The sequence below is a fragment of the Oreochromis niloticus genome, linkage group LG19 (assembly GCF_001858045.2).
Source record: "Oreochromis niloticus isolate F11D_XX linkage group LG19, O_niloticus_UMD_NMBU, whole genome shotgun sequence".
NCBI lineage: Eukaryota > Metazoa > Chordata > Actinopteri > Cichliformes > Cichlidae > Oreochromis > Oreochromis niloticus.
In genome coordinates this window covers 95,001-121,289 of record NC_031983.2, presented here as the reverse complement: position 1 = coordinate 121,289, position 26,289 = coordinate 95,001, and the positions used below count along the sequence as shown (strand labels likewise).

General features: G+C 40.5%; 1 protein-coding gene and 1 long non-coding RNA gene across 5 annotated transcripts in view; one reads left to right on the top strand and one right to left on the bottom strand.

The window, feature by feature from the left end:
* Window positions 1–26,289, top strand: part of syne3 (spectrin repeat containing, nuclear envelope family member 3) — a 47,874-nt gene that overhangs the window by 8,378 nt on the left and 13,207 nt on the right. For both annotated transcript variants that reach the window (XM_005464750.4, XM_005464749.4), the window contains exons 6-15: window positions 283–642; window positions 6,221–6,357; window positions 7,652–7,826; window positions 10,296–10,478; window positions 11,385–11,528; window positions 13,528–13,662; window positions 16,892–17,053; window positions 19,038–19,210; window positions 19,910–20,396; window positions 23,184–23,306. In XM_005464750.4, the coding sequence (XP_005464807.1) occupies window positions 283–642; window positions 6,221–6,357; window positions 7,652–7,826; window positions 10,296–10,478; window positions 11,385–11,528; window positions 13,528–13,662; window positions 16,892–17,053; window positions 19,038–19,210; window positions 19,910–20,396; window positions 23,184–23,306 (2,079 nt within the window). The remainder of the gene's footprint in view (window positions 1–282; window positions 643–6,220; window positions 6,358–7,651; window positions 7,827–10,295; window positions 10,479–11,384; window positions 11,529–13,527; window positions 13,663–16,891; window positions 17,054–19,037; window positions 19,211–19,909; window positions 20,397–23,183; window positions 23,307–26,289) is intronic.
* LOC102082312 (uncharacterized) lies at window positions 660–3,977 on the bottom strand. Of its 3 annotated transcripts, none has more exons than XR_268077.4 (4): window positions 3,940–3,977; window positions 3,467–3,559; window positions 950–1,081; window positions 660–805 (listed from the first exon to the last, which is right to left on the bottom strand). It is a non-coding gene; the product is annotated as an uncharacterized LOC102082312 (long non-coding RNA). The 3 variants fall into 3 exon arrangements; XR_003215165.1 differs by lacking the exon at window positions 3,940–3,977 and adding an exon at window positions 3,708–3,871; XR_001223496.3 differs by lacking the exon at window positions 3,940–3,977 and having other exon boundaries at window positions 3,467–3,871.

The window sequence follows — 26,289 nt, the reverse complement described above, 5'->3', positions numbered from 1 at the left end:
TGCACATCTAGAGCGTTTCTGCTGCTATGTTTGCCTTAGATTAGATTTTAGATTATTGTTCCAGATGAGAGCTGGGTTGCTGGTTAACAGTCATTGTCAGTCATAAGTTATAAGACACACAGTAATTAGGCTTTTACAGAGTGATTCAAAGCTTCTGGACTGAAAAAGGTCAAGAGGTGCACATTTTTGAATTTGAGGTCTAAAAATTTGAGTTACCTTGGTAGGTTGTTGTATATCTTTGCACCAGCCATCATGTAGTGTTTTGTCTCTTACCTGTTTCAGGCTCTGGATGACAGTGTGGCCTGTGAAGAGAAGGCCCTGCTTGATATTGAAGGTATGGTGGAAAGCCTCAGGCCCAATACCTCTCCTGCAGGAGTCGAGGTAGTGGTTGAAGAGGCAGAGGAACTGAGGCTGGGCTGGCAGAGACTGAGGGAGGGTCTTTGCAAGGCAGATGAAGGCCTCCGCTCCAGCCTGGATACTCACAGTCAGTACATGGCCCGGTGCCAGCGGCTGGGAGACGATATCGGCCGCCTCAGAGAGCTGTTCAAAGGTCTGGACCAGGAGCTGGAGGAGACCCAGGACTGCAGGGATCGCATTGACCACACTGAAGAGCAAATGGTTGGCCAGTGGACGAAATACACGGTAGGTTTATTAACCATATCAGCAGTGTTATACCGTAAAGGGTAGTGGAGATGTAGATAAATACAGGAAAGTCCTACCTCTTCTTTTCCTGCCGTTTCTGTAACCAAGTGTCTGCAGTTCTTTTAATGTGCTGATGATTGATTTGTATACTGTCTGAAATATCCTGATATAAACAATAAAAGAAAGCTTGGTTTAGTTTCCAGTTTAAGTGACCAGTATATGATTCAGGGTAACAAATTTTGCACAGGGCAGTGTACATGCCTACATATTGGGTCTTAAAAATGAAAAATGTACTTATGTTACATACATATTCAGTTATAATTGCCATGTGGAAACTCCAGAATTTTGTTCTATTTGAAGTGCAACGTCTACTGTTATCTTTGGGGGGGTTGTGGTACAACTTCCCATATATTGTGCTCCAGAAGAAGTTGAACAAACCCTGTAAGAGAGACAAAAATGTTTCCAAGAGCAATCACTGACCTTCAGCCACACTTTAAGGGTCCTTTGAGGTTTATTTTTAGGTCTGCTGGTTGGCTGCCTTATTTTTGGCTATTTCTTTGTATTGAGTAGGTCAGCGGGTACATTAACAGCCACCCAAGTATATTTGATGAATCACTTCAGACTGTTTTTGTTTTTATTTTGTTCTACCTGTCTGAGAGAACAGTATCATTCTGAATCAGACCATCACTGCTTACCAACTAGCTGTAATTTAGCCCCTACCTTGCGCCTTGTGTTTAATAACTGTCTGGCTCACTGGCCATGTTGCTGTTGTTGTGGTCCCTTTTACTATTCAGCTACTTTTCCAGAAAGAATCTCAGATCCACTCCAACTCCCCCTTCGCTTGTATGCAAGCGAAGGGGGAGTTGGTTATTGGTTGGTCATTGGAATTCCGCTTAACTGGATTCTTTAACTTGGGCTGCATTACTTGAGGGCAGACACTGGATTCCTCAGAGAGGTGTCTCAGTCACATTATTAGTTCTCTCTGTGTTCCTAGAAACACAGCCAGATTTATTTTTTTGTAGACAAGCTCTGTAAGCGCTTTGAGTGCTCAGACAGAGTAGAAAAGCGCTATATAAGAACCAGTCCATTTACCATTTACCATTTACCTGTGGGGTGGCTTTTGTTAGGTGTGTCTGGAATGCCAGACGATCTGGTGCACTCATCTGTATAATCGTCTCACCTTGAAGCAATCTTATCAGGGTGAGCTAGAGCCTATCCTAGCTACCATAGGGCCAAAGGCAGGGTACACCCTGGACTGGTCGTCAGTCTGTCGCAGGGCTAACACAGATAGACAGACACTCACACCTATAAGCATAATTACCAGTTAACCTAAACCCACTAATTGCATGTCTTTGGACTGTGGGAGAATGCTGGAGTACCTGGAGAGAACCGACGGAAACACGGGGAGAACACACAAACTCCACACTGAAAGCTCCAGCCTCTGGTGGAGTCAAACTCAGTACCTTCTTGCTGTGAGGCAGCAGTGTGCACCACCGTGTTGCCTATATAGTTAAAGATGTCAAATGAATTGTAATACCTCATGTTTATCTGCCTGGTAGATATGTTTTCCCACTGTGGTAATGGATAGAAATGTGAAATACTCAGAATACTAGCTTCCAGTGACATTAAAGACAGTAATAGTGTGAATGTGGTCATTTGAGAACTAGGTGATGTAGGAACTTCAAATTGATACCATAGGTGTGTCTAGTAAAAATCTCAGAGGTCAGGTTTTCTGAAGGTCTTGTGAATGCCATAACTTAAGAACAAGTTGACATAAGATTTTGAAATTAATACCATAGGTGATATCTACTAGGAGTCTGAGGGGTAGCACTGGGAGGTGCCTTTTTTTTTTCTTAAGGTCAAGAGAAAAGATAGTAGGATCAAGTTCATTCCCAGACTCAGGAGGGGTGGCAGTCAAGGAGCCATACTTAAGCTAGGGAACTGGGGACAAAATCACAGGTCTGCCAAATTATATGAAAACTGCATTGAAAATCCATGGTGACAGGCATTGAGTGATAAACCCAAATTGGAAAATTTTGGTTCAAATTATTGTCATGTGTATGGGAGAGAGGTATACAGTGAGTGTCGCCAATCATCTGTAAAACACTCTGTCATGGCTCAAGGCTGCATGTTTGTTGGATATCTTTGTAAAATTGATGAAATTATAAATTCAAAAAAGTACCACAAGGTTTTCATCAACCATGGCATCTGAATAGTGTCTAATTGGCAGGACTTTATTGTTGAGCATGACTGTAATCCCAAACACAGCAACAAAGAAGAGCTTTGAATGTTGAATAACATCCTGGGGTCATTCTTTTGTGTTCTTCAGCAACTGTCACACATGCTTCCTGAGCAAACTTAGCCCGTTCTTTTGTTTAGCAAATCTCTCACACTGCTCCAGAGTTTATGGTCTTCTGGTATGGGCCTTGGGCTTTGTTATGGAGGTATCATGTATGCTGCATCCCCTCAGCATAGTACTCCCTCCACTGTGTTTCACTGTGTTGTTTGGGTCGTATGCCTCTTCTTTCTTTATCCAAACGTAAGCAGAGCCTCTTTGTCCAAAGAGAGTTCTAGTTTAGTCTCATCTGACCAAAGGATGCTTCCAGTATGTATAATCTTTTATCCAGGTTGTTCTAAGCATACTTCAGTCTGATTTGAAAGTGTCTCTCTGGAATTTTTCTTAGTTTGCAGCTTATAGTCCATTCCTGTGCAATGCTCTAGGGGTTGTTTTCTTTGATATTACAGTTCCCAACTTGGCTAGGTCATTTACTCATTTTAAAATCTGTATACGTGTCTCTGATTAGTTTTGTTTCTTGCTTCTTACCTCTGCCAGGCTTGTTCTGCACTCTGTGGCTTTCTTTGAATTTCTTGATGAGAATTCTCACTCCAGTTTTGACCCTTGGAAATGCTGTGTTACCTTTGTGTATCCACAGAGATATAATGAAATGAAAATGACTCAAAGCTTTTACATAGTGCTGTTTATTGAACCATATTGCCTGTATTGCCTGTGTGACACCCCACTAGGGACAAGAGTTGAAAGTCAAGAGCTTGCAATAGATACTCACTGTCATTAGGTACTACTGTTCAACTGCTCAACTGCTCGACAACGCAAACACATGCAGCAGGGCCGTGCCGAGACGTTTAAAGGGGCGGGTGCTCAAAGTTAAAAAGGGGCACATCGAACCAGGCTGAATAACAACAACACACATTCATCAAGAATCTAATATGGGATCGCATCATACTATATCACTATTGTGAGGTGGCGACAAGGCAAAGCAAACGTAGCCTATGTTTTACCTGATGGGTACAATGTTGCTGTTGAGGGGTTTCTGCTGCTTCTGCTACTGATAGTGCTGGAAGGCAGGGCTGTGTTGATCTGAGACTGTAGACATTAAAAAGTTCATAGGAGAGATGGTAGCTGATTAAACAAGTGTCGTGAGATAATAACAAAATGCAAAGAACATAACAAAATGCACTTGGAACCATAAGGCAACAGAAAACTGTGAGAAATAAACTCGGCTCTGCCTGTGAATCACTCTGCTTCTCTTCTTCCTTCCATCCCCTCATCTCATATAACACTCTCCACTTGCTGTCTATCTGAGAACAAGGCACAACTTGCTTTTGCAATAAACTATAATTTAATTATCCACACCTAACAATTCTTGCACTTAATCTATAATAAAATGATGACAGAAAAATGTTATAGAAGCAAAACATTCCAGTTGTGCTTATTATTATTTTTATACTAGAATACCTCTCCAACAACTGGTACATGTGTTAATGTTACCTGTGCTCTTTGTAATCCAGCTACTGAGGGATCCACTGCCTTTAGTAGCCTCACACAGCTCCTACTGTTTCCTCCTCATGTCCTTACCAGCCATGTCTGGACAATGTTATATCATGAGTACTAATTTTAAAAAAATCCATATAAATAAAACACACACATGCACGCACAGGGACATTTTAGACCTTCAGAATACTGTATATACTATGGGCATCATGGAGCTGATCCAGAATCCTTCCCTTATTATTTATTACTAGAGCTACAATAATAAAGCAATGAGGGGAAAAAAGTAATAAATATGAAATAATGTATTTATGATGATTCCATTTGTTTCACTATCCACTCTGTGCAGGGAGAAAGCTTATTACATTTTTAAACTGTAGAGATACAATAATTTTACTGCTGTAAAATCAGCATTTTAAAATATAAATCTAATATAATCTGTGTCTTAATGTATGTTCTTTAAAATACAGCGTATGTTTTTTAAATATTATAATTATAATAATCCATAATTATGTGGACATGCATATTAGATCGTTTTTAGTGAAATATAAGCCCTCCAGAAAGGCAGGAAAAGCCCTGTAACTTACTTTAAAACTAAATATGTTCCCTAAAACGGTGGACAGAGCTACAGACCCATGACAGCCTTACACAGTCAGCCAGCAGCTATGACCAGCACTACTTGTGCAGTTAATAAAAGGACAGGTTTGTCGCGCTGTTACACACACGGCACGCTCTTTTGTTTCAGTTCGTCAGTTGCAACAAGACAGCTTACCAGCGTGTACGTGATAAGCTAATACTCCTGTGTGCTGTACACCTACTTACTGGTTTTGTCGCATCAGTCTGTGTCTCTGAGTTAATTTGTGTTTCTCCTACAGCTCCGGACCGCTAAAAATGCGCGTGCTCTTTATGAGCTTGTTCCCGGCTCGTAATCAGCACGTTCTGCCGTCAAGGGCGATCATTGGTTAATAGTGATCATGTGACTGATGCAAGATCCTTTTATTTAGCAAAACTGTGATTAATAGTTAAATATTATTGTTGAGGGACACAGACAGGACTCCGCACGCACACACACATTAAAAAAAATAAATAAATAAAAAAAATTTAAAAGTTGCCTCAACAAAAGGGCACTCTGGGCACCCATCAGGAAAGGGGTGGGTGCTCAAGCCCCTCCAGCCCCCCCCTCTGCACGTGCCTGACACGCAGCTATCTCTAGAGTTTACAGAGAATGGTCTTTAAAAGAGAAAATATCAGTGGCAGTTGTCTGAGTGAAAATGTCTTGTCGCCAGAATGCTTGAAGGCAGTAGAAAACTCACAGAAGGTATGCAGAAGCGCACACAGCACATCCAACCTTCAGGCAGATGGGCTACAGCTGTGGAAGACCACACCAGGTTCATCTAAGAACAGGAAGCTACAATTCACACAGGCTCACCAATATTAGACAGTAAAGTATTGGACAAACGTTGGGTAGTCTTATTAAACTCTAAATCTGCTACAACATTCAGGTGGTAGGGTCAAAATTTGGTATAAACAACATGAAACCATTAATGTATCCTGCCTTGTATCAGTGATTCAGGGTACTCGTTGTTTACCCTCTGTAAGTTGTAAGGTTTTAGTATTTTGTATTTCAGCTAGGAGTTACAACTAGGAAGATGATTGCCTTTAGTTAACCTCTGAATTGATGAAGGTGCAGGATTATATAATAGCTCAGTGAGTGTTGGGGTTCGGTTAGTTTTTGTGGGAGTTGCTACTTGTACTCTCCTTGTATTGTTTATATTCTGTTGTGTGTTTCAGGGTGTGAGGAATACTTTAGCAGGGGAAGAATCCCAGGTGGAACTGCTCAAGGCTCAGCTCAGGGAGCTCTTCAGGTTCTCAGAGGACTCGCGTCACCTTTCTCATGATGTCTTGGCTGTTGTTAAAGAACATCAAAGGTATGTGCTAGGGAGCTTGTTTTTTTTGTTGTTTTTTTAAAAAACCCCAAAACAAAACAAAAAATATCCTAACTATAACAAGCCATAAATTTGTGGATCATAAGGCCCCATAATGGCTAATCATTTAGTGAAATTAATCATTTTACTTTCCTTAGATTACTATCGTTATCCAAATGAGAATGTTGTGCTATAATAAATCTTCTGTTGAAAATATAATATAATAATCTGAATAATGTTTGCTTACACTTTATAAATGCAGGTATGTTACATTATAAATACTGTGTATAGTTATATTAAACTTTGCTGAGGCACAGAAATGCACAGAGCAGCCTATTTAAAAAAAAAAAAAAAAACAGCCCAGTGAAATCCTACATTTAATTTCCTAAATTGCATGGGTGCACAAACATATATCTGCTAATTACTGCTAAGTCACAGTTTAAAAAAACACTGAAACACAAACTTCTGGGATGGTCTGTATCAGCGGTCCACAACCTTTTTTGCACCATGGACTGGTTTAATGTCCAACAATATTTTCACGGATGCCTTTAAGGTGTTGCGGATAAATTCAACAAAATAAAACAAGTACCGGTACAAAAAAAAAAGATTTATTCATAACCAGGGAAACCGAATTAACTATAAAAATGATAAAAACCCTGAAAACCATGAATTTTAAACCCAAGCCTCAACTCTCACGGCCCACTACCGGCCCGGGGGTTGGGGACCTCTGGTCTATATCACATAGAAAGCCATAGCATTGGTCAGGTAATCAGTTAAACATACTCCAAAAGGCACCAGGTGCACACACACTGTGAACATGTCTAGTTTAATGACTCAGTGTAGTTGATGAGGCCTAGCAGACTCCTGTCAGTCAGTGCAGCCACATCCCTATGTCAATTATCCAGCTTTCTGTATCCAGTGTTTGTATTGCATTCATTGTTCGCTTTCCCACCTTTAAAACTTGTCTTAAAACCCTTTTTCTCCCCTTTGGCTTTCTGCTCCAATGAGACTTTTTCTTTCAGTTTTTTTAAAATCTTTTTTTAATTTATTTTGTATTTATGTCCTATTTCTTTTTATTATTTAGTTCCAATGTACAGCACTTTGTGTCAGATGTGGTTGTTTTAAAGTGCTGTGTGAGTGCATGGATGGATGGAAAACACCAGCAGGAATGTGGAACTTATTAGCTCCAAAGTTTTACTGTCAATTTATTTACTGCAGGGATAAATCATAACAGCTTAGGCTTCTGGAAACTTCTCTGCAAATTGTAGTCGTAAATTTCTTATGTGTTTTGTTTCAGTGTGAAATGTCGAGCAACTAGACTGTGTTCAGAGTCTGAGTTGGGACTGAGAAACATCCTCCAAGACCCGCTACTGGTCTACGACCAATGGAAAGATACGGTTTCTCACGTGTTGGAAGCTTCTGCTGAGGTCACAGACTTCTCCCATGTTGCCATGTTAGTCCAGAAGATTGAGGTAAAACAAATGCATTATCTTTAGAAAGACTTTTTGCTCATTCATATAGAAAAATTCTTCACCTTTTAAATTTGTGTATGTTAACCCCTGCAAATTTGAATTGTTTAGTGCAACTAAGAAAAACTTTAATACTAGCTTAACACAAACAGAGCAGACACAATCATACAGGTTAGCAGGTTAGATTGGCTTTCAAAAATTGCTGTCAACATCTGCTGCCAATGTAGAATCAGCTCTTTAACCTGACATGCGTGTCTTCAGATTGTAGGAAAATCTTAGCACCCTGAGAAAAGGCATGCAGGCCAGAACCTTTTCCCAAAAAGTTGATTCTGTTCATCTGGATGTAGCGTTTTTAGTTGCATAATAACATCTCAAAGTTTCTGGCTACGAACCCATTGGTAGGTACCTTTGAACACTACATCCAGAACACCTTGGATTTTGTTGAGAAGGTAAGAGATGTCAATATGGAGGGAGATGAATCAATGGCGATGTTACATCTCTCTTCACTTGTTCCAGTCACTGAAGCAGTGAAAGTAGTTTGTAACAGATTACAGGGCGACCCCAACCTCAGCAACAGAACCACTCTCAACACCAACTGAGTGTGCTTGCTCTTGAAACTCTGTCTTCATTCTACATATTTCACATACAAGGACCAGTACTACAGGCAGAAACAGGTGTGGCATGGGTTCCCAGTTTCACCCATTGTGGCCAGCTTGTACATGGAAGAGGGCTCTGTTATCCTACCCGGAAACACCACGTCTCTGTGGCTTTTAAATCCTAAAAACACACACTGCACCAAAAATTGGTCCAACCAAGGATCAGGTCCCCCGACACAAACAGAGTAACATAGTGTATGCTGTTAAGTGCCAGGAGGATTGCTAGGATTTATACATCAGGGAAACCAAACAACCTCTGGCTAAGCAGATGCCTCAACACAGAAGAGCCACCTCGTCAGGCCAGGACTCTGCAGTCTATTTACACCTACAGGCCAGTGGACACTCTTTCAATGATGAGGATGTACACATCCTGGACAGGGAGGAACGCTGGTTTGAGGGCGGAGTCAAGGACGCCATTTACGTGAAAAGGGAAAGACCATCTCTGAATCGAGGAGGGGGCCTAAGGGTACATCTGTCACCATCTTACAATGCTGTGATTGCAGCTATTCCCCAACTCTCTGTGAACGGGACTCATAACAACTGATGAATGGTCACTTATCAGTGATAAATGTTCATGACATTTTGTACACTAATGATCAAGGAACTGACCTCACAGCCCATTATTTGCCAGTGGTGCTAGTTTCAGTCATTATGCAATATAATCTTTATAAGGTTGAGGAAACCTGCAGTCAGCTGAGACATATTTAGATGAATGTTCATGTAAATATGTGGACTTTGAGAAGTTGTATAATGCTAGCTGGGCAGCACAGTGGCCTCACAGTAAAAAGTTCCTCAGTTTGACTCCACCATCTATGGCTATGTGCAACTCTGTAAGATTTGCACATGGAGTTTGAGTTTGTTCTCTCCGGCTTCTTCCCACGGTCCAAAGATATGCAATTAGTTGATTTAGGTTAATCGATGATTATAAATTGCCCTGCGACAGACTGGCGATCTGTCCAGGGTGCACCCCGCCTTTCACTCTATGGTAGCTGAATAGGCTCCAGCTCTTTGTCACTCTGATAAGGATAACCGGAAAAGAATGGATGGATATAAAGCCAGCTTGTATTTATTTATTTATATTTATATTATATTTCACTATAACTAAAGCAGGTGAAAATAATATTCTCTGTTGTCCACTGCGCACCTTGCTCCATTCAGAATAGCAATAATTTTAAGGTTTCATCTGGATTAACTGTGTGATGTGTTAAGAGAATAAGATATACTTTATGGATCCCAGATTTGGTCAGTTCTGTGGGGACTGACTAAAAATATCAGGAATTCAATTCAATTCAATTCAATTTTATTTACGGCGCTGGCACGGCTGGCAGCCTTAACCCAATTTCCTTCGGGATGAATAAAGTATGATCAATCAATCAAATCACAACAACAGTCGCCTCAAGGCGCTTCATAGGTACAGAGAAAAACCCAACAATCATATGACCCCCTATGAGCAAGCACTTTGGCGACAGTGGGAAGGAAAAACTCCCTTTTAACAGGAAGAAACCTCCGGCAGAACCAGGCTCAGGGAGGGGCGGGGGAAAACGGGATGAAAGACATGCTGTGGAAGAGAGACGGAGGTTAATAACAGATATGATTTGATGCAGAGAGGTCTATTAACACATACTGAGTGAGAAAGGTGACTGGAAAGGAAAATCTCAATGCATCATGGGAATCCCCGGCAGCCTACGTCTATTGCAGCATAACTAAGGGAGGATTCAGGGTCACCTGGTCCAGCCCTAACTATATGCTTTAGCAAAAAGGAAAGTGAAGGAATGAGATGTGTGAATATGTTCTCCTTTTCTGCTCTCTGCTTTAGTGTCTCCTGAAGGAAAGTGTCCAACTGCAGGAGCGTTTCAGTCTACTGGAAGTGAAAGGAGACCTGCTAGACTCTGTGTTTGGTCCTGAGAGGTCTGATGGACTGCAGAGTGAACTGAGCGCTGCCATGAGGAACAGAGAACTGTTGCACGTTCAGCTGCAGCAGAGGAAGAGCAGGCTACAGGTATGAGCATGTTGGCACCATCCCCTGAGCTTTGTTTTGTCTTAGGTCTTAGGTTTGAGTTTCAGTTTGTTCAAAGCTTGACTGTATCCCTCAGGCTTAAAGAAAAGACCAAGACAAACTTTTTTGACTGATCCTGAAATCATTAGCAGGTCATGTTTGGCTACTATATATGTGTGAAGTACTTGTAGAAAGAAATCTAATTCAATTGGAAAAGTCACTATTCAAGCGTTGACAAGAAATGCTTACACAGAGAGCCATGAGAAAAGAGGGCGGAGTTGTCCAAGAGACAGTCTAAAGGAGAATGTGACTGTCAAATCAGTAAATATTGTCAGAGGCTACATAACAGTCACTAGTTTGCCTTTCAATATCAGACTATGGAACAATAAGTAAACTGGCAACTGGTTTGTAATTAGTTTGTGTCAGTGAACAGACACAATTGTCTTGGAGAACGCCCTTCTGTCTCGCTTTGCCCACACCAATCTTATTTACTGCAGGCCTGCAGGATTTATTGCAATGTAACAACATTTTGTGCAACACTCGAGCTGTCACAGTTTAGAAACTCAAAGTACATGCAGGACCTGGCATAATTATCAAAGTAGATATTAAGATATTGCTGTAAAAGCACTTGCTGTAGTGTCAGATATTGTGCTTAGTATTCAATATTGTGTTCATACTGTGGCACATTCAATCAATGGTGTGTGTGTGTGTGTGTGTGTGTGTGTGTGTGTGTGTGTTTGAATGAAGACTCATCTTCAGAGAATGAAGACATCTGATTGACAAAATACTGTTAGACTTTAAGTTGACTGAAGGATGGTGCAGTTCCCATCCCTGAAAAGAGAGGGGTTTCAATATGCAGCCCAGGCATGAAAGATAAAAACACACTTAATGACATTTTCCTTCTCACAGGCATTCATTTCAAGAACCAAGGACTTCACTGACACATACGAGCTGATGTGCTCAAAGTTGTCCAGTTTCAAAGACAGACTGATGACAGCTGATGGTCTACAGCCTGACATTCTTGCAAAAAAAAGCCAGTCAGACCAGTTTGGGGTGAGTTTTCTAGCCCGCCAGACTTTGGCTTAGACATACATTAATCAGCCACCTGCCTATAATTTGACTCATCTTCTATGACTATGTCTTTCTAAGCTGACAAAACAGCTGTGACCTGTATGGGCATGGACAGCACTTGGAATAGATTGTCTGTATCCTGTTGGCCACCACGGATCAGGCCTGTCGCACTCTCAGTGCTCAATCAGAGATCTGGCTGGTTTGAAGGCCAGGTCCAAAGCCATGTCACTCTTTGCATTCCTCAAAAATGTTCTCATCATGGCTGGTACATAGTTGGACTGTGTTTGCCCAAGTATGCTGAATGTTAGAATGTTTGTATCGTATTTGCTTATTTGATTTCAGTTGACATGAAAAGTCATACTGTAAACCCTTTAAATATGAGTTAGTCCATCAATCTCAGGGAACGCTGTCTGTTCATATTATTTCATTCAATTGCCTCATTTAAGTTTTTCAGTCCTGTAAGGTTCCAAAATTCACTCATGTGAAGCAACATTTCACTCTGAAAATGAAATTCTTATCATTGCTCTCAATTCCAAAAGCAAATGAAAAATGTCGTCCACTGCTTTTAATGCCTTTCTCATCTTCAGAAGTTATGTTCAAATAGTCTGTTTCTCTCGGGAAGGTGAAGTAACCCACTTATGTGTGTGGTGGCCATAAAAAAGGCTGTTGATATTCTCCAAATACTGAAAAGGGAGCTTTAATGCTTCCTTTAGCAGAGGGTTTATAGAAGGAGAAGAGATGACTCTATAAGGAGATAATGAATGATTGGCAAAGTAGAGAAGATCATCCAAATATAAATGTTAATTATAGCTGCATTTTCCATTTCATGCCAGAACTTACTGATGGCCTGTTAAACCACACGTTAACTCTTTAACAAAATGTGCTTCTTGTCAAGTTGTTGCCTTTCATGAAGACTGCAGCTTTATACAAGCGCTCTAAACCAAAATTCTGATGCATTTTAATCAATTAAAGTGTGCTTAAGCTTCGGTATAATTCAGGTTGCATTAGCAAAATCCATTATTGTATTGTCAGCCTTTAGAATTATTATTGTTTTTTTACTTGGGGTCAGTTGGCAGGAAAATGTTTATTAGCCTGGTGCTGCAGTTGCAGGGTTACCTAATGGTGCACAATTAAAAAACACAAATGCAGCTAGTTAATTTCAGTTATAAGCAGCATTCTGCCAAGAGCAGTACAAATGATCAGCTCAAAAAACTAGCGGACCTGATAAAGGAGTAATGTATGTATCACAATAATACAGCAGTGTAATTGCTGGTTTTCAGTTTGTTTTTTTCTGAAAACATCAACAATTCAGATAAACGAAAGGCAGGAGAAATTGTGTTCATATAACTGTTCTGATACAAACTGCTGGGGACTGTGTGAGGTCCTGTGGACTGAGTGCAGGGTTTTTCAGAGGACAGCCGCATTACTACAGATTATTCCATAAAAACCTAACATCTCTTTCTAACAGCTGACCTGTACAATATATAGACGACACAAAATATTATTTACCATCAGTCCTGTGTGTTAATGAAGTACTGTTATTATGACATGCTGTATTTCAGTTCAGTGAAGCTGTGCACTGTTTCATCAAAATCCCAGTATTACTAAGGAGAATGGAGAGTGATGTAGTGCTCGTCTCTCAGGGCGAGGACTGTAATGAAGCAACACCGTAGTTTCCATATGGCAGGCATTCAACATGATGAACCAAGAGACTATAGGGGTAGCTGGATTCTTATAATAAATCCATAAATAGTCAATAATTGCATTATTTTACTTGACCAGTTGTTACAAAGGCTGATAAATTTTGCTGTGTACTGTTGGTGATTAGTCTTAAATGTTTCAAACTGTGAATGTCTGATCTTGCCTGTACCTCTGCCCTGAGTGAAACTGAAGTTCACTCAGTTGAAGCTTAGACATGTATAAAATTTTATTTGATTTATTTATTCATTTTTGATGTGCACACTTACTTTTGTGTCTCTAGGTCATCCTAAAGGATGTAGAAGACTATGAAGCCCAGGTCATGGCACTGGAGACTCTGGTCTCCTCCAGTCAGACCAACAGGATTCAGTTTGAGAAACTCTGTGATGAATGGAAACATCTGCACATTGCCGTCAAGGTAAGGGGACATTCATATAAGAAGTGTGAATTGCCCATTTTTTCCTAATATTCCCCTGGAACTGGGTACTTTACTACTGCTGGAGTTAGATTATCTGTGACCCTGAAGTAATACGATCATGTTAAATAACAAGATAAGTACCCACCCCGACCTCAACCATCCAAAACATTTTTATCTTGGCGGCAGGCAAAGATTGTTTTTGATTCAAGGCCATGAACAGCAAGTCTCACACATTTCCAATGATTACAGAAGGGACAGATGGTCTGTAACGTCTCCTTCTCGGGCGACGGCGCCAGAAGAACCAGAAATACGAAATAAGAGAGATGTGCAGAGCAGTAGTAACTACTGAAGGATAAAGTTGATCTGCCATACCATGAACATGTGAAAGAGTTGTTGAAGCTAGATTTAAAAAAAGGGAGGTAACGATCAGTGAGCAGCAGTATGGCTTCATGCTGAGAAAGGGAAATACAGATGTGATCTTTGCTTTGAGAGTGTTGATGGAGATGTATAGAGAAAGACTGGAGGAGCTTCACTCTATCTTTGTGGATCTAGAAGAGCCATATAATAGGGTATCAAGAGAGGAACTGTGTGGCGCATGAAGACGTCAGGAGTGGCAGAGAAGTTTGTGAGAATAATGAGACTGTGGTGAGGTCTGTTGTAGGAGTGACAGATAGGTTGAAGGTGGGAATCACACTCTAGATCTTGTTCTGGAATTGGACCATTTGAACATTTAATAGTGTTTCCTCACACCCCTCAGTTTTCCCCCAAAATCCTGTTTATTCTTATCTGTTTCTAATAGCATTTCATTTTATGATAATGGATTACACAGCAGTGAGAAATACATTTCATCACAGTAGATGTCTTTCTGAAAGTGCTGTAACTAAGTTTAAGGATAGAAGTCCTCCACTCTTATTTCCTTCAATACCATGTGCTGACACAGTGCAGAGCAGCTACACCAACTCTACTCACAGAGGTTGATTATTGAGTTAAGAATTTCCTCTGGCTCCTCTGAAAAAGAGCCTTTAAGTACTTGACTTCCTTGTATAACACTCAAACCTGCACCTTAAAGCAAATATCTCATAAGCTGGAGAGGAAATGGCATTTCACTCATTTCGAAGGTCTTCATTTAGCCTGGAAAAACACTTTGTTGCTCTGTTTTTAAAAAAAGGCCCCCATAAAGGCAGAACATCTTACTACTCATCACTGATTGAAGAAAATAAGAACAACCCCAGGTTTCTCTTCAGCACTGTAGCCAGGCTGACAGAAAGGGAGACCTCTGTTGAGCCAAGCATTGCTTTAACCTTAAGTAGTAATGACTTCATTAATTATCTTGAGATTAAAGCTCTAACTATTAGAGGGGAAAAAATATGTAGAACCATCTCACAAACATAACATTATGTATCGCTTATGGACATATGCGATACAAAAAGACTCTTTTTCTCCAACTGACCTTTCTGAGTTAACTGTTACTGTACTCTGTCCTAAAAATCTTAGAAATATGGTATCTAATCATATTCTTACTCTGGATGTATTAGCTTAACCTCCAGTAGTAGTCTAAGTTCTTGACCAGCATATGTTGTTATAGCGGACACACTAGTCAGCTATCTCTGAAATGTGATTCTGTGTGGTTCCCTGGTAATAAGGTTCAGTCAGCGAGGTGGAATAATGTCACAGTGTTGAAGAACTTTATTTATAACGAGCCCACATCGAACACACAGTCTCGCTGGCGAGTAAGGATGTGGTTCTGAAATTAATACAAATAAGAAATAACATAAACATCTCTTTCACTGGTTCAGCATCTTTCACATTCAGTATTACAGAGAACCCCATCTGTCCAACCCCAGATTGCGCATGGACAGAACCAGGTTCCAGAAAAAGATTATCATAATGACATAACAGATGGCATAAACACAGAATCGTAGTCAATTTAGGCTAATTCCCTCATTTGTGAGTCGACACTACCCTCCAGTGGACACAATTGCTCACTCAAATGCCGTTATGCTTACTCAGGGGTTCTTAGTAAGAACAGGTTCGTATGCTAGCACAGTCAGGGAAAATCTTTGTGAACAACTTGGCAATGAGGAGTAGCCTGTAAAGCCAGGCTACTACTTGCTTCCACAGTATAGCTGCTGACCCACTGGTAATAATAACAGTTGTCCACATTAACTGCAACTGAAATAAAATATGTGCCCAATGTGACTTACTGGTTCTATGAACGCACACTTGCCAGCATTAGTCCACTAAAGTTCAAGTCCATAAGCTGCCTGCAGCAGCGTTACTCTCCAACTACACTTTCCGCCGCAACAAGGATGGATGCATTGGCTATTGGCCCCTGTGGGAATCGTGCTCCTCCCATGCAGGTAACACATGCTCTAGCAGGAGGACTTTTTAACATATGTTCTTGAAGTATATATATTAAAAAAAATATGTAGGACGGCTTTCTTCCATTGGCACAATATTTCTAAAATTAGAAACATCCTGTCTCAGAGTGATCCTGCAAAACTAGTTCATGCATTTATTACTTCTAGGCTGGACTACTGTTCAGTATTAATACAAGGTCCTAAAAACTCCACAAGGCCTCCAGATGATCCAAAATGCTGCAGTGAGTACAGACAAAGACTAGAAAGAGAGAGCATATGTTCTTGAATGTCCTAGAATTATCATACCTCATAGTATCCCGGTAGAGGACTTTGGTCTCGGACTGCTGGTTTGCTTGTTGTTCCTAGAGTATTTAAAAATAGAATGGGTGGTGGAAGGTTCAGTTTTCAGGCCCCTCTTTTGTAGAACCAGTTCACAGTTTGGATTTAGGAGACAGACACCCTCTCTGCTTTTAAGATTAGGCTTCAAACATTTGTTTTTGACAAAGCTTGTGGTTTGGACTGTTTCAGGTGAAACCAAATCCTCCCTTACTTACACTGCAATAGTTTTAAGCTACTAGAGACTTTCCATGATGCATGTTTCTTCTTTACTGACCTTTTTTTTTATTCATGTGTTTATGTTAGATATGAGGCTGCTAGGCAGGAGAAAAAGAGGAAGATCACAGAGAACATTAATGGATGTAGTGAAGGTGAACATACAGAGGGTCAGTGTATGCTAGGGATGGGGTGGGATCGAGTCAAATGATTGTGACTTTCAAAGGGAGCAGCCAAAAGAATCCTCCACTGCATGAATTCTAAGTTGTTTTTCCATGACAAAGCTTGTCGAACTTATATTTTTCTTTTATATACAGGCAAAGGTAGATGAGAGTGACAAAATTGTTGCAGAACACGAGAGATTCCATGACAGCCTTCTAAACATCGAGAAGTGGCTGATGATCATGAAGCAGAAGCTGATGTCCTTCCACAGCCCATCAGGAGAGTGGAGCATAGAGGGGCGCCGGCATGAAGCTGAGGTCTGTGTGTGTGTGTTTGCCAGTTACACTGGATGTGCTAAAAACAATGCAGCCTAGTCTGGAAAATTCTGCCGTTATACCTTCTTAATATATACACTACCGGTCAAAAGTTTTAGAACACTACAATTTTTCCAGTTATTTATTCAAGTTGTTCAAGTCCAATTAATGGCTTCAAATGGTACAAAGGCAAGTGGTGAACTGCCAGAGGTTAGGTTAAATGTTAAAAAAAAAGGTGAGGTTATATGTATACTATATATAGAGAGAGAGAGACAAAAAAGGAGTGAGACAAAAAAGTTTTTTGAGCATGCAATTTATTGAAAACGATGCTTAAACTGAAACAAACTGTTTTACAGCTGATCAAAAGTTTACGACCACATGCCTTTAAAAGGCCAAATCTGTGCAAAAATGTGGATTCATTGTCATTTTCTGTCAGGTAGTCACACTGTCATGACATGTAATGTTCTGATGGCAAAGGCAAAAAAACCTTCCCTTTTGAGCGTGGTCAGGTTGCTGAACTGCATAAGCAGGGTCTCTCGCAGCGTGCCATCACTGCTGAAGTGGGATGCAGTGAGACAGTCATTTGGAATTCATTAAATGTTCTTAAGGATTATGAAACAAAAAAGTCAAGTGGAAGACCCAAAAAAATGTCACCAGCACTGAGCCGGAGGATCCAATTGGCTGTCCGTCAAGACACTGGACGATCCTCGACCCAAATTAAGGCTGTTACTGGTGCCAACTGCAGCCCCATAACCATCAGACGGCATCTGAGACTGAAGGGTTTAAAAAACCAAAAATGTCTTCAAAGGCCTCGTCTCCTTGAGCACCACAGAACTGTCCGTTTGGACTTTGCAAGAGAGCACTAAACATGGGACTTTGAAAGGTGGAAGAAAATTTTATTCTCTGATGGAAAAAAAATGTAACCTTGATGGTGCTGATGCTTTCCAACGTTACTGGCATGACAAGCAGATCCCACTTGCTCCACCTGATCCACCTTTTCTACACGCCACAGTCAAGGGGGTCTGGGGTGCTTTTTCCTTCAGTGGAACACCAGAGCTTCAGGAGGTGCAGGGGCGACAAACAGTCACTCGCTATGTCCAGATGTTGCAGAGATCATCCCTCATGACTGAGGGCCCTCGTCTGTGCGGTAACGGCTAGGTTTTTCAACAGGACAATGCTACAGTACACAATGCCCGCAGGACAAGGGACTTCTTCCAGAAGAATAACATCATCTTTACATAACCTGCACCTGGGCTCTGGCCTGGTCTGATAGACCCCAGCCTCAATGAATCTTCTGCTCAGAGCTTGTTCTTGTGCTGCCATGATTAGTGTCTCTGTGCTGTCTTTCAGTCCAGCTGAAAGACAGATATACTTCCAGATACAGACGGACAAACTGGTGATGGCTAACCAACTGGACATAGTGGTGGTAGACAAGCAGAAGAAGATGGCCGTAGTGATAAATGTAGCAATACCGAATGACAGCAACATCAGGAAGAAGGAACACAAGAAGCTTGAGAATTACTAAGGGCTCAGAGAAGACCTAGAGAAGATGTGGAGGGTGAAGGTAACAGTGGTCCCAGTGGTAATGGGAGTGGGTTTCAGCTGCACCCACAAAGGAAGTGATTCACAGCAACCCGTCAACCAGATACCATAGAAAGACTGTGGGCTGAGAGTAAATGCATTAGAGGGTTACTTGGGCAGCTGAGGGCTAGAATGTCCAATTGTTAACCAACTCTGCTCAAAGAGATGTGCAATGAGGAAATCGCTACCAATGTGAACAAAGCTTTACTCATGAGCAGAGTAACATTATGGAATGTGGATGGACTACATTGGTATTTTATTGACTTTGTATCACTGATAAAAATGAGACATGCATCACTGAAGCAAGTGGAATAAAAGAAGATACTGTGGCTTTAGTCCTAAGACAAAAATATATTTGGTCTAGTTTGTTCACCATGTATAAGTATTTCTTTGCCTCTTTCCACAGAGAGCACTGGGGGAGTTCCCAGAGAAGGAGCTCCAGCTGCAGCAGGTGGATATTCAGGGTCAGGGAGTTTTAAAGAAGACTTCTGAGGAGGGGCAGGTCCATATTCTTCGAGACATGAAGCGCCTAAAAGACTCTTGGTTGGCCCTGTACGAAATGAGTCTGAATCTGCACAGGTACAAGAAGAGCACACAGCAGTTCCTTTTTTCAGCCTAGCTTAGTGTGTGGTACTATTACAGTGTGTGGTATTATCACAATACTGATCCTAGCTTGTTTTCCTTTATCACTCCGGCTTTGTGTCTATACCAAAAGGACACATCTTAGCAGCACTAGCTGCTGCTTGAGCCCTTCATAGACACATTTTTAATTATAAATGTGTATTCAACAAACCCCTCCTAACAACTAGTTCCACAAGGCTGTTTCCAGAAATGTCTCTAAACCCTCAGTTTACCTAAAAGAGTACAAAGACAGCATTGTTATTTGTTTAGTAACTGAGGACACCAGTGTCTGTAGCTTTTGTTTCTCCGTGTTAGCTGGATGTAGATGTCTGCTCAAATATTTGCTGCTTATTTTTAGTTGTGTTTTTTGTTTCTTAATGCCCTAAATGTTTTCAGTGTCTGATATTAGATTTAGTCTCTCTAAACTAAGAAAGACCGTCCCCGCTGCACAAATTTTGGGAAAAGGATGGCAGAGTTAGGTTTGGCTCACTCTAACAGATCTGTTTCCTAAATGTTGTTTTTTAATATATATAAAAACAACCAAGAAATCAGGTTTTGTATTTAAAGTAGGCACTGAGGTTTGACATGAACGTTTCTGTCCACTGGTACCACTGACGAGTTACGACAACATGAAACCTGGATTTCTTTGTCTTTCAGGTTGTTGAACAGTTCCAAAGAGCAGAGAGAGTCTGACTTTGCCAAGACGTCTGGCTCTATGCATGCACTTGGAGGAAAGTCGGAGGCAATGATAGGGGAGGAGGAGGCATTAATTACTGGGCAGGAAGGGTGGAACCAGGGCCAAGGAGGTTACCACATATTAGCTGAACCAGATGTTGAAAATCCTATTTCATCAAGTACAGTCAAGGAAAGTGCACTGACCTTCAAAACAGATGAAGTAGATTTCTCTGACCACAGGCAGGGAGTCTCCAATGACAAGCCAACAGGGGGTAACAGCAGTGTCTTGGCAGAAGATGGAGAGGAAGCAGTATTATTCACACAGGCCAGCTATCCTCAGCCGCCAATGATTAGCTCCGGAGATGACAGCACAGAAGCAGGAGGATGCCTAAGCTCAGGAGGAGGAGGGGGAGAGATCAGAAGACCCTCAGCCAAGAAAGCATCAGCAACACCAGTTCAATACTCAATGGTACTGTTGTGCAGGGAACTAGGCCATGCCAGTGATTTTGTTATTTTCTACCAAGCTAACTTACAGCAACTTCCTGGAGAAGTTACTCCGATATTGTTATGTTTTGTTTGCTAGTAGAGTGCCAAGTATCAGTAAATACAAGTGATCAATTTAATCTTAGATGTTCCAGGCCTCTCGGCCTAAGAAAGCTAGGGTAGGCTCCAGCCCTCCACGACCCTGACAAGGATATGGATGGATGGATGTTCCATAACAAAATAACCAAAACCGTCAATGCAAACTGATCTAATACAAACAATAAACACACAACATCATTGACTTTTATAAACCAATTCCAAAAAGGGTTTACGTGTGAAACGCATTATAATAATAATAAACTTTATTTATAAAGCACACTAAAACACCAAGGGTATACCAAGGTGCTTGACAAAATAAGATAGGAAAAGGGAGATGGGAGAGGGAAAAGAGAAAGGACCTGGCACGTATTAAATATAAAACCATGACAATCATAATACATAGAAGTAGTTAACAAAGCATAATAGATAAAAATGTGTCAACACACACCAAATATTGGCTAGATGGAAAAGCAAGATTAAATAAATAAGTCTTTAACCGTGATTTAAACAATGGCATGGAGTCAGAGGCCCGGATAGCAACAGGAAGATTGTTCCATAAGACTGGGGCAGCTACAGCAAACGCACGGTCGCCCCAAGACTTAAGCCGAGAACAAGGTTGTTCCAGAAGAAGTTGGGTAGCAGATGTAAGTGCTCTGACAGGAGTTCACTGAAGTAACTCAGCGCTAAATTATTGATAATTTTGTATGTGAAGAGTAGTATTTTAAATTGAATACTTAACTGGCAGCCAGTGCAAGCCAGCAAGAACAGGAGTGATGGAGGAAAATTTCCTGCTACCCGTCAAAAGGCGTGCTGCCGCATTCTGGACAGTCTGCAATCTAAGGAGAAGGGAGGAGGAAAGGCCAATGTAAAGAGAGTTGCAGTAATCCAACCTGGAAGTCACGAATGCGTGAATAAGTTTCTCCAGGTCTTTATGCAGAATATAGCGCTTAGCCTTAGAAATGAGGTGCAGCTGATGAAAGCTAGACCTCACCACGGCAAATTTAAACAAGCTGTCCAGTAATATACCCAAATTACTAGCATAATCAGAAGGGGAGCTAGCTGGCATCAGAGCAGCACACAATTGGTTGCGGGGAATTTTACTATCGAACACCGCGATCTCCGGGTTTTTTTTTTTCCGTTCAGGACAAGAGAATTACTCTTGAACCAGTCTTTAACCTCACGCATCCATTCACGAAAATAATGAAAAGACATAGCAAGATCGTCAGTAATCTCAAAGTAAATCTGTATGTCATCAGCATAGCAATGAAAGGCAACATTATACTTCTCAAAAACTGCTCCAAGGGGGAGCAGATATAATGAGAAGAGAATAGGGCCTAATACAGATCCTTGAGGCACACCACAGCGTACAGGTACCGAGGAAGACGAGAAGTTGCCCAAATTAACCGAGAAACACATTATTCAGTCCTCTCACAATTGAAGCCACTAACTTGTTGTTTTGGGTTTGCCTCCTCTATCACGGGAAAGAAGATGCTTCCTGCTGAACCACCAGTACAATCACTGATACACCCAAAAAGTTGGGATGCTTTGTAAAAAGTAAATAAAAACAAGTCATGGACTTGCAGACCTAAGAAACCCATAAAAACCTATCAAACATCTGAAATGAGAAAATGTACTAATTTTAAGAAAAGAACATTTTGAATTTGTTGCCCACAATACATCTCAAAGAAGTCGTGTGGCATTCCTTCTTCTTTTAACAATAGTCCATATGCAACTGTTGAACTTGTGGGAGAGGAAAATTGTCCTGTTCTTGTCTCATAGAGGATTCTAGCTGCTCAGTAGTCCAGGGTCTTCTTCCTCATATTTTATATTTCATCGTGTGCCAAATGTTTTCTGTCAATAAAAGGTCATAGGTGCAGCTACTGAAAATCTCAGACAAGTTTGAATCTCATTGTCCTCAACCTTGAGGTCAGACGTCATGTTTTCTGAAGACCTTGTGAATTTGATAACTAGAATGCAGCGACGCAGGATTTTCAAACTGATACCATAGGTGTGTCGACTAGGATGTTGAGGGGTAGCACTGGTGGTTGCCGGTATTTTTTGAGTTTCGTGTTGCTGCCCTTACATTCAAAATGTGTTAATATTTTTAATCAACATTTGACATGTCTTCTGTGTTCTAAGGTGAATAAAATATGGGTTTCTGAGATCTACAAATCACTGAATTGTTTCAATCTTTTTACATTTACACTAAGTATGTGTGGGGCAACAAAGACGCAACTCCTGACGTCTTGATTGCTTTATAACACTCTCACTTATACACTTTAAAATACTTTGGTAACATACTTTCATACTCTGGAACACTAAAACTGAGAGACTTTTTGGTAATCTGAAAATGCATTTCTACATATAAAATGAGTTCAAGTTTTTGTGTTAATATAAAATAGATTTTTAAAATTGTATTAAATCACTAATCTGGGTTTAGATGGTTTTCATTTTTCACTAGGTGTTTTAGTGTGCATGTAAATGTTTCGCCCTATGACAGCTAGGATAGGCTCCAGAGCGCCCCCCGCGACCCTGGAAAGGATAAGCGGAAGCGAATGGATGGATGGATGGATGGATGTATTAAATCACTAATCTGGGTTTAGATGGTTTTCATTTTTCACTAGGTGTTTTAGTGTGCATGTAAATGTTTGATTACTTGTTTGGGGTTTTCCAGGGGAGCCAAGGACACCATGAATCCAGGATGAAGGAGTTTGATTCTTGGCTGTTCAAACAGAATGAACTCCTCTCTGAGATTCTCAGCACCAAAGATGTCAGACTCAAGCAGGACACACTCAAGGTGAGCTTTGAATGTGCCAACGGTCAATTAGAAATTAAGGAAAATATTTTATGTGTGTTCAGCACTTTAAAAACATGTTCAATTCAATTCAATTCAATTCAATTTTATTTATATAGCGCCAAATCACAACAAAAGTCGCCTCAAGGCGCTTTATATTGTACAGTAGATAGCACAATAATAAATACGATAATGTTCAAGCATAAAATAAAATTGTGTATACTCTGTCACCATGGAAACCTCTTAAAAATAGGCAGAAACACAGCCTCGTGTTAAATGAAGCAGTGAAGAAAAAAAAAAATGTGACGGATTAATCGATGAATCCTTGCAGCCATAATTGTGATATTTTTGTGTAAGAAAAAAATGATTTCTCTTATATCCATCTGACATTTGCCCTAATTTGCATAATGTCTGCCTGGCTGCAATTGTTTATTGTTATATGCTTGTTTAATCTTATGGTGGGACTGTTAAGACACTGATTTGTATTTAACATTTTTACAGGTACAAAAAAGCTGGTCTGCAGTTATACGTCTAAAATGCTAACATACATGTGTTAATACCTTTTACAACGTAGCCCATGAATCAAAGACTATAATTTTACTGGAATGATGTTGGAAAAGGTAGCACAGACTGTTTGAGTTTCAGAACAAAATCTCTTTCTGATGCAACACATCTGCTGCTAGACGGAGGATTTTGTCAGCAAGAGAGAATGAAGCTGTTGGAAGGAGAACAGCAGGGCATCATATCTAAATAGTCTAATATAATAAACTCTGCAGACTGTAGATTTGTTGGCATCAGAAAACACATCTACAGTGGATTTTTCTGAATAACCAGTTCATTATTTATTGATTATTTTTTATATTATTGTGACTATATTTTTGGTACTTTGAACATTTGTTTTGAGAGCCGGATTCTCTGAAACTGTGCTATAACACAGTGTTATTACACACACTATGTTGCAAGTGTTGTTGTCACAGACCGACTCGCAGTAGACTCATAGTGTTCAGATGTCACAATTCTATTCAGATTTGTGGTGCTGTGTCCACATTCTCTGCTTCATTCAGTCACTATTGATTTTGCTTAAATTACTGTCATGGCTCATGGTGATTGTCACAGCTGTAGCACAGAGATAAGACCCGTTCAGAAACTTGCAAAAACCAGTAATCTAGTAATCTTAATAAAAAATAGGTGAGTGCAGAATGTTAACTTTTAGTGAAATGTTTTGCATTTAAAAACATTCAGTCTGGATATTTGAATTTCTGGATATAGTTTGTGTCAGTGCAGTCAGCAACAGCAGTAAATAAACCTGTTAAGATGTATGTAACCTACTACGCATGTCTGTTGTAAGAAGGCTTTCACAGGCAGAAGGGACAAAGAGCTGGGTAAGCATTTACGGTCCACCACGCAAACTATTCAGTGACAGTCGCGGATAAGATTATAGAGATATAGGTATAAATATAAATATACTTATAAATATAAAAGGACAAGTTTGTGTGCAAATATATGTTGTGGTATACAAAAAGTGACAGGGTGCATTGAGGTGCATTTCATTCTGTTCCACATTTGTGGATCTGACCCAAGTGGATGAATTAAAGAGTCTGATAGCAGCAGGCTGGAACGACATCCTGTAAATTTCCCTCGGGCAGCCAGGTTGAAGGAACCTTTTACTGAAACTGCTCTTCACACTATCCAGTGTGTTATTATAATTTCATATTTTTTGCGCACCAACAGGAGTAATTCTGTACCTTCGCTCTGTATGCTGTCTCATCTCCATCAGAGATGACCCACCCACAGTGGTGTCATCGTTGGTGTACAGTCATAGGTGTACAGTAGGAGGCAGAGAATACAGCCCTGCAGGGATCCGGTACCTTGTGACAGTGCAGGGAAAGGTAGAGGCCAAGTCTGATTGATTGAGGCTGATCGGTTATGATGGTAAATAATGTTGTCATTATAAAAAAAAACAACACACATTTTATTTTCTAATGACTGTACATTATGCAGACTGAAACTGATATTATAGGAGAGGGAGGTGCTACATTAGGCTGACAATGAATATTGCTTAGAACTATATCATTAAATCTGAGGGTGTTAAAGTCTGTTATTTATTGCTGGTATATTAGCTATCAGTCAGTTATTATTAGAGCAGGTTGTTAAGGGCATCATATTTCACTTATTAAGGTTCCAGTTGTTTTTCTGGTCTCATGGGTACAACACTGTAGCCATGTGTAGTTCAGATATTTTCCAGCCAGTGTTTGAAAATACAAAAAAGAGCCTTTCACATCAATTTTATTTTTTGTGTCAACACTCTTTTATGTCTGCATAGACATACTATTGTGTATAAGGCTGTGATAAGGAACGTGATGTATAAATGCATGAGTATCTCTCCAAAAGTTGAATCTGTTCATCTGGACGTAGCGTTTTGTGGGAGAAACGTTTCGTCACTCATCCAAGTGACTTCTTCAGTAGATTAGACCAGCGGTCCCCAACCTTTTTTGCCTCACGGACCGGTTTATGCCCGACAATATTTTCACGGACCGGCCTTTAAGGTGTCGCGGATGAATACAACAAAATAAAACTAGTACCGGTACCGAAAAAAAGAAGATTTATTCATAACACACGTGAAAAGACCCAGGAAAACCGAGTTAACGATAAAAACGATAACAAAACAACGCTGAAAACTGATAAAAACCCTGAAAACCATACATTTCACACCTGAGCCTCAACTCTCGCGGCCCGGTACCAAACGATTCACGGACCGGTACCGGTCTGAGGCCTGGGGGTTGGGGACCGCTGAATTAGACCATGTAGAGAACAGGATAAGCCATGTCACAAGAAAAGAATGGAGTAACCATACTAGTTTCCCAAAGCGTACAAAACAAACCCTGCATCAGGGTGAATACCAGTCCTCCCATATTCTTTATCCATGCAGGAGTCAGAATATTTCCAGCATGTTTTCAAAGTACTCTACTCTCTGATACTGTGGGAA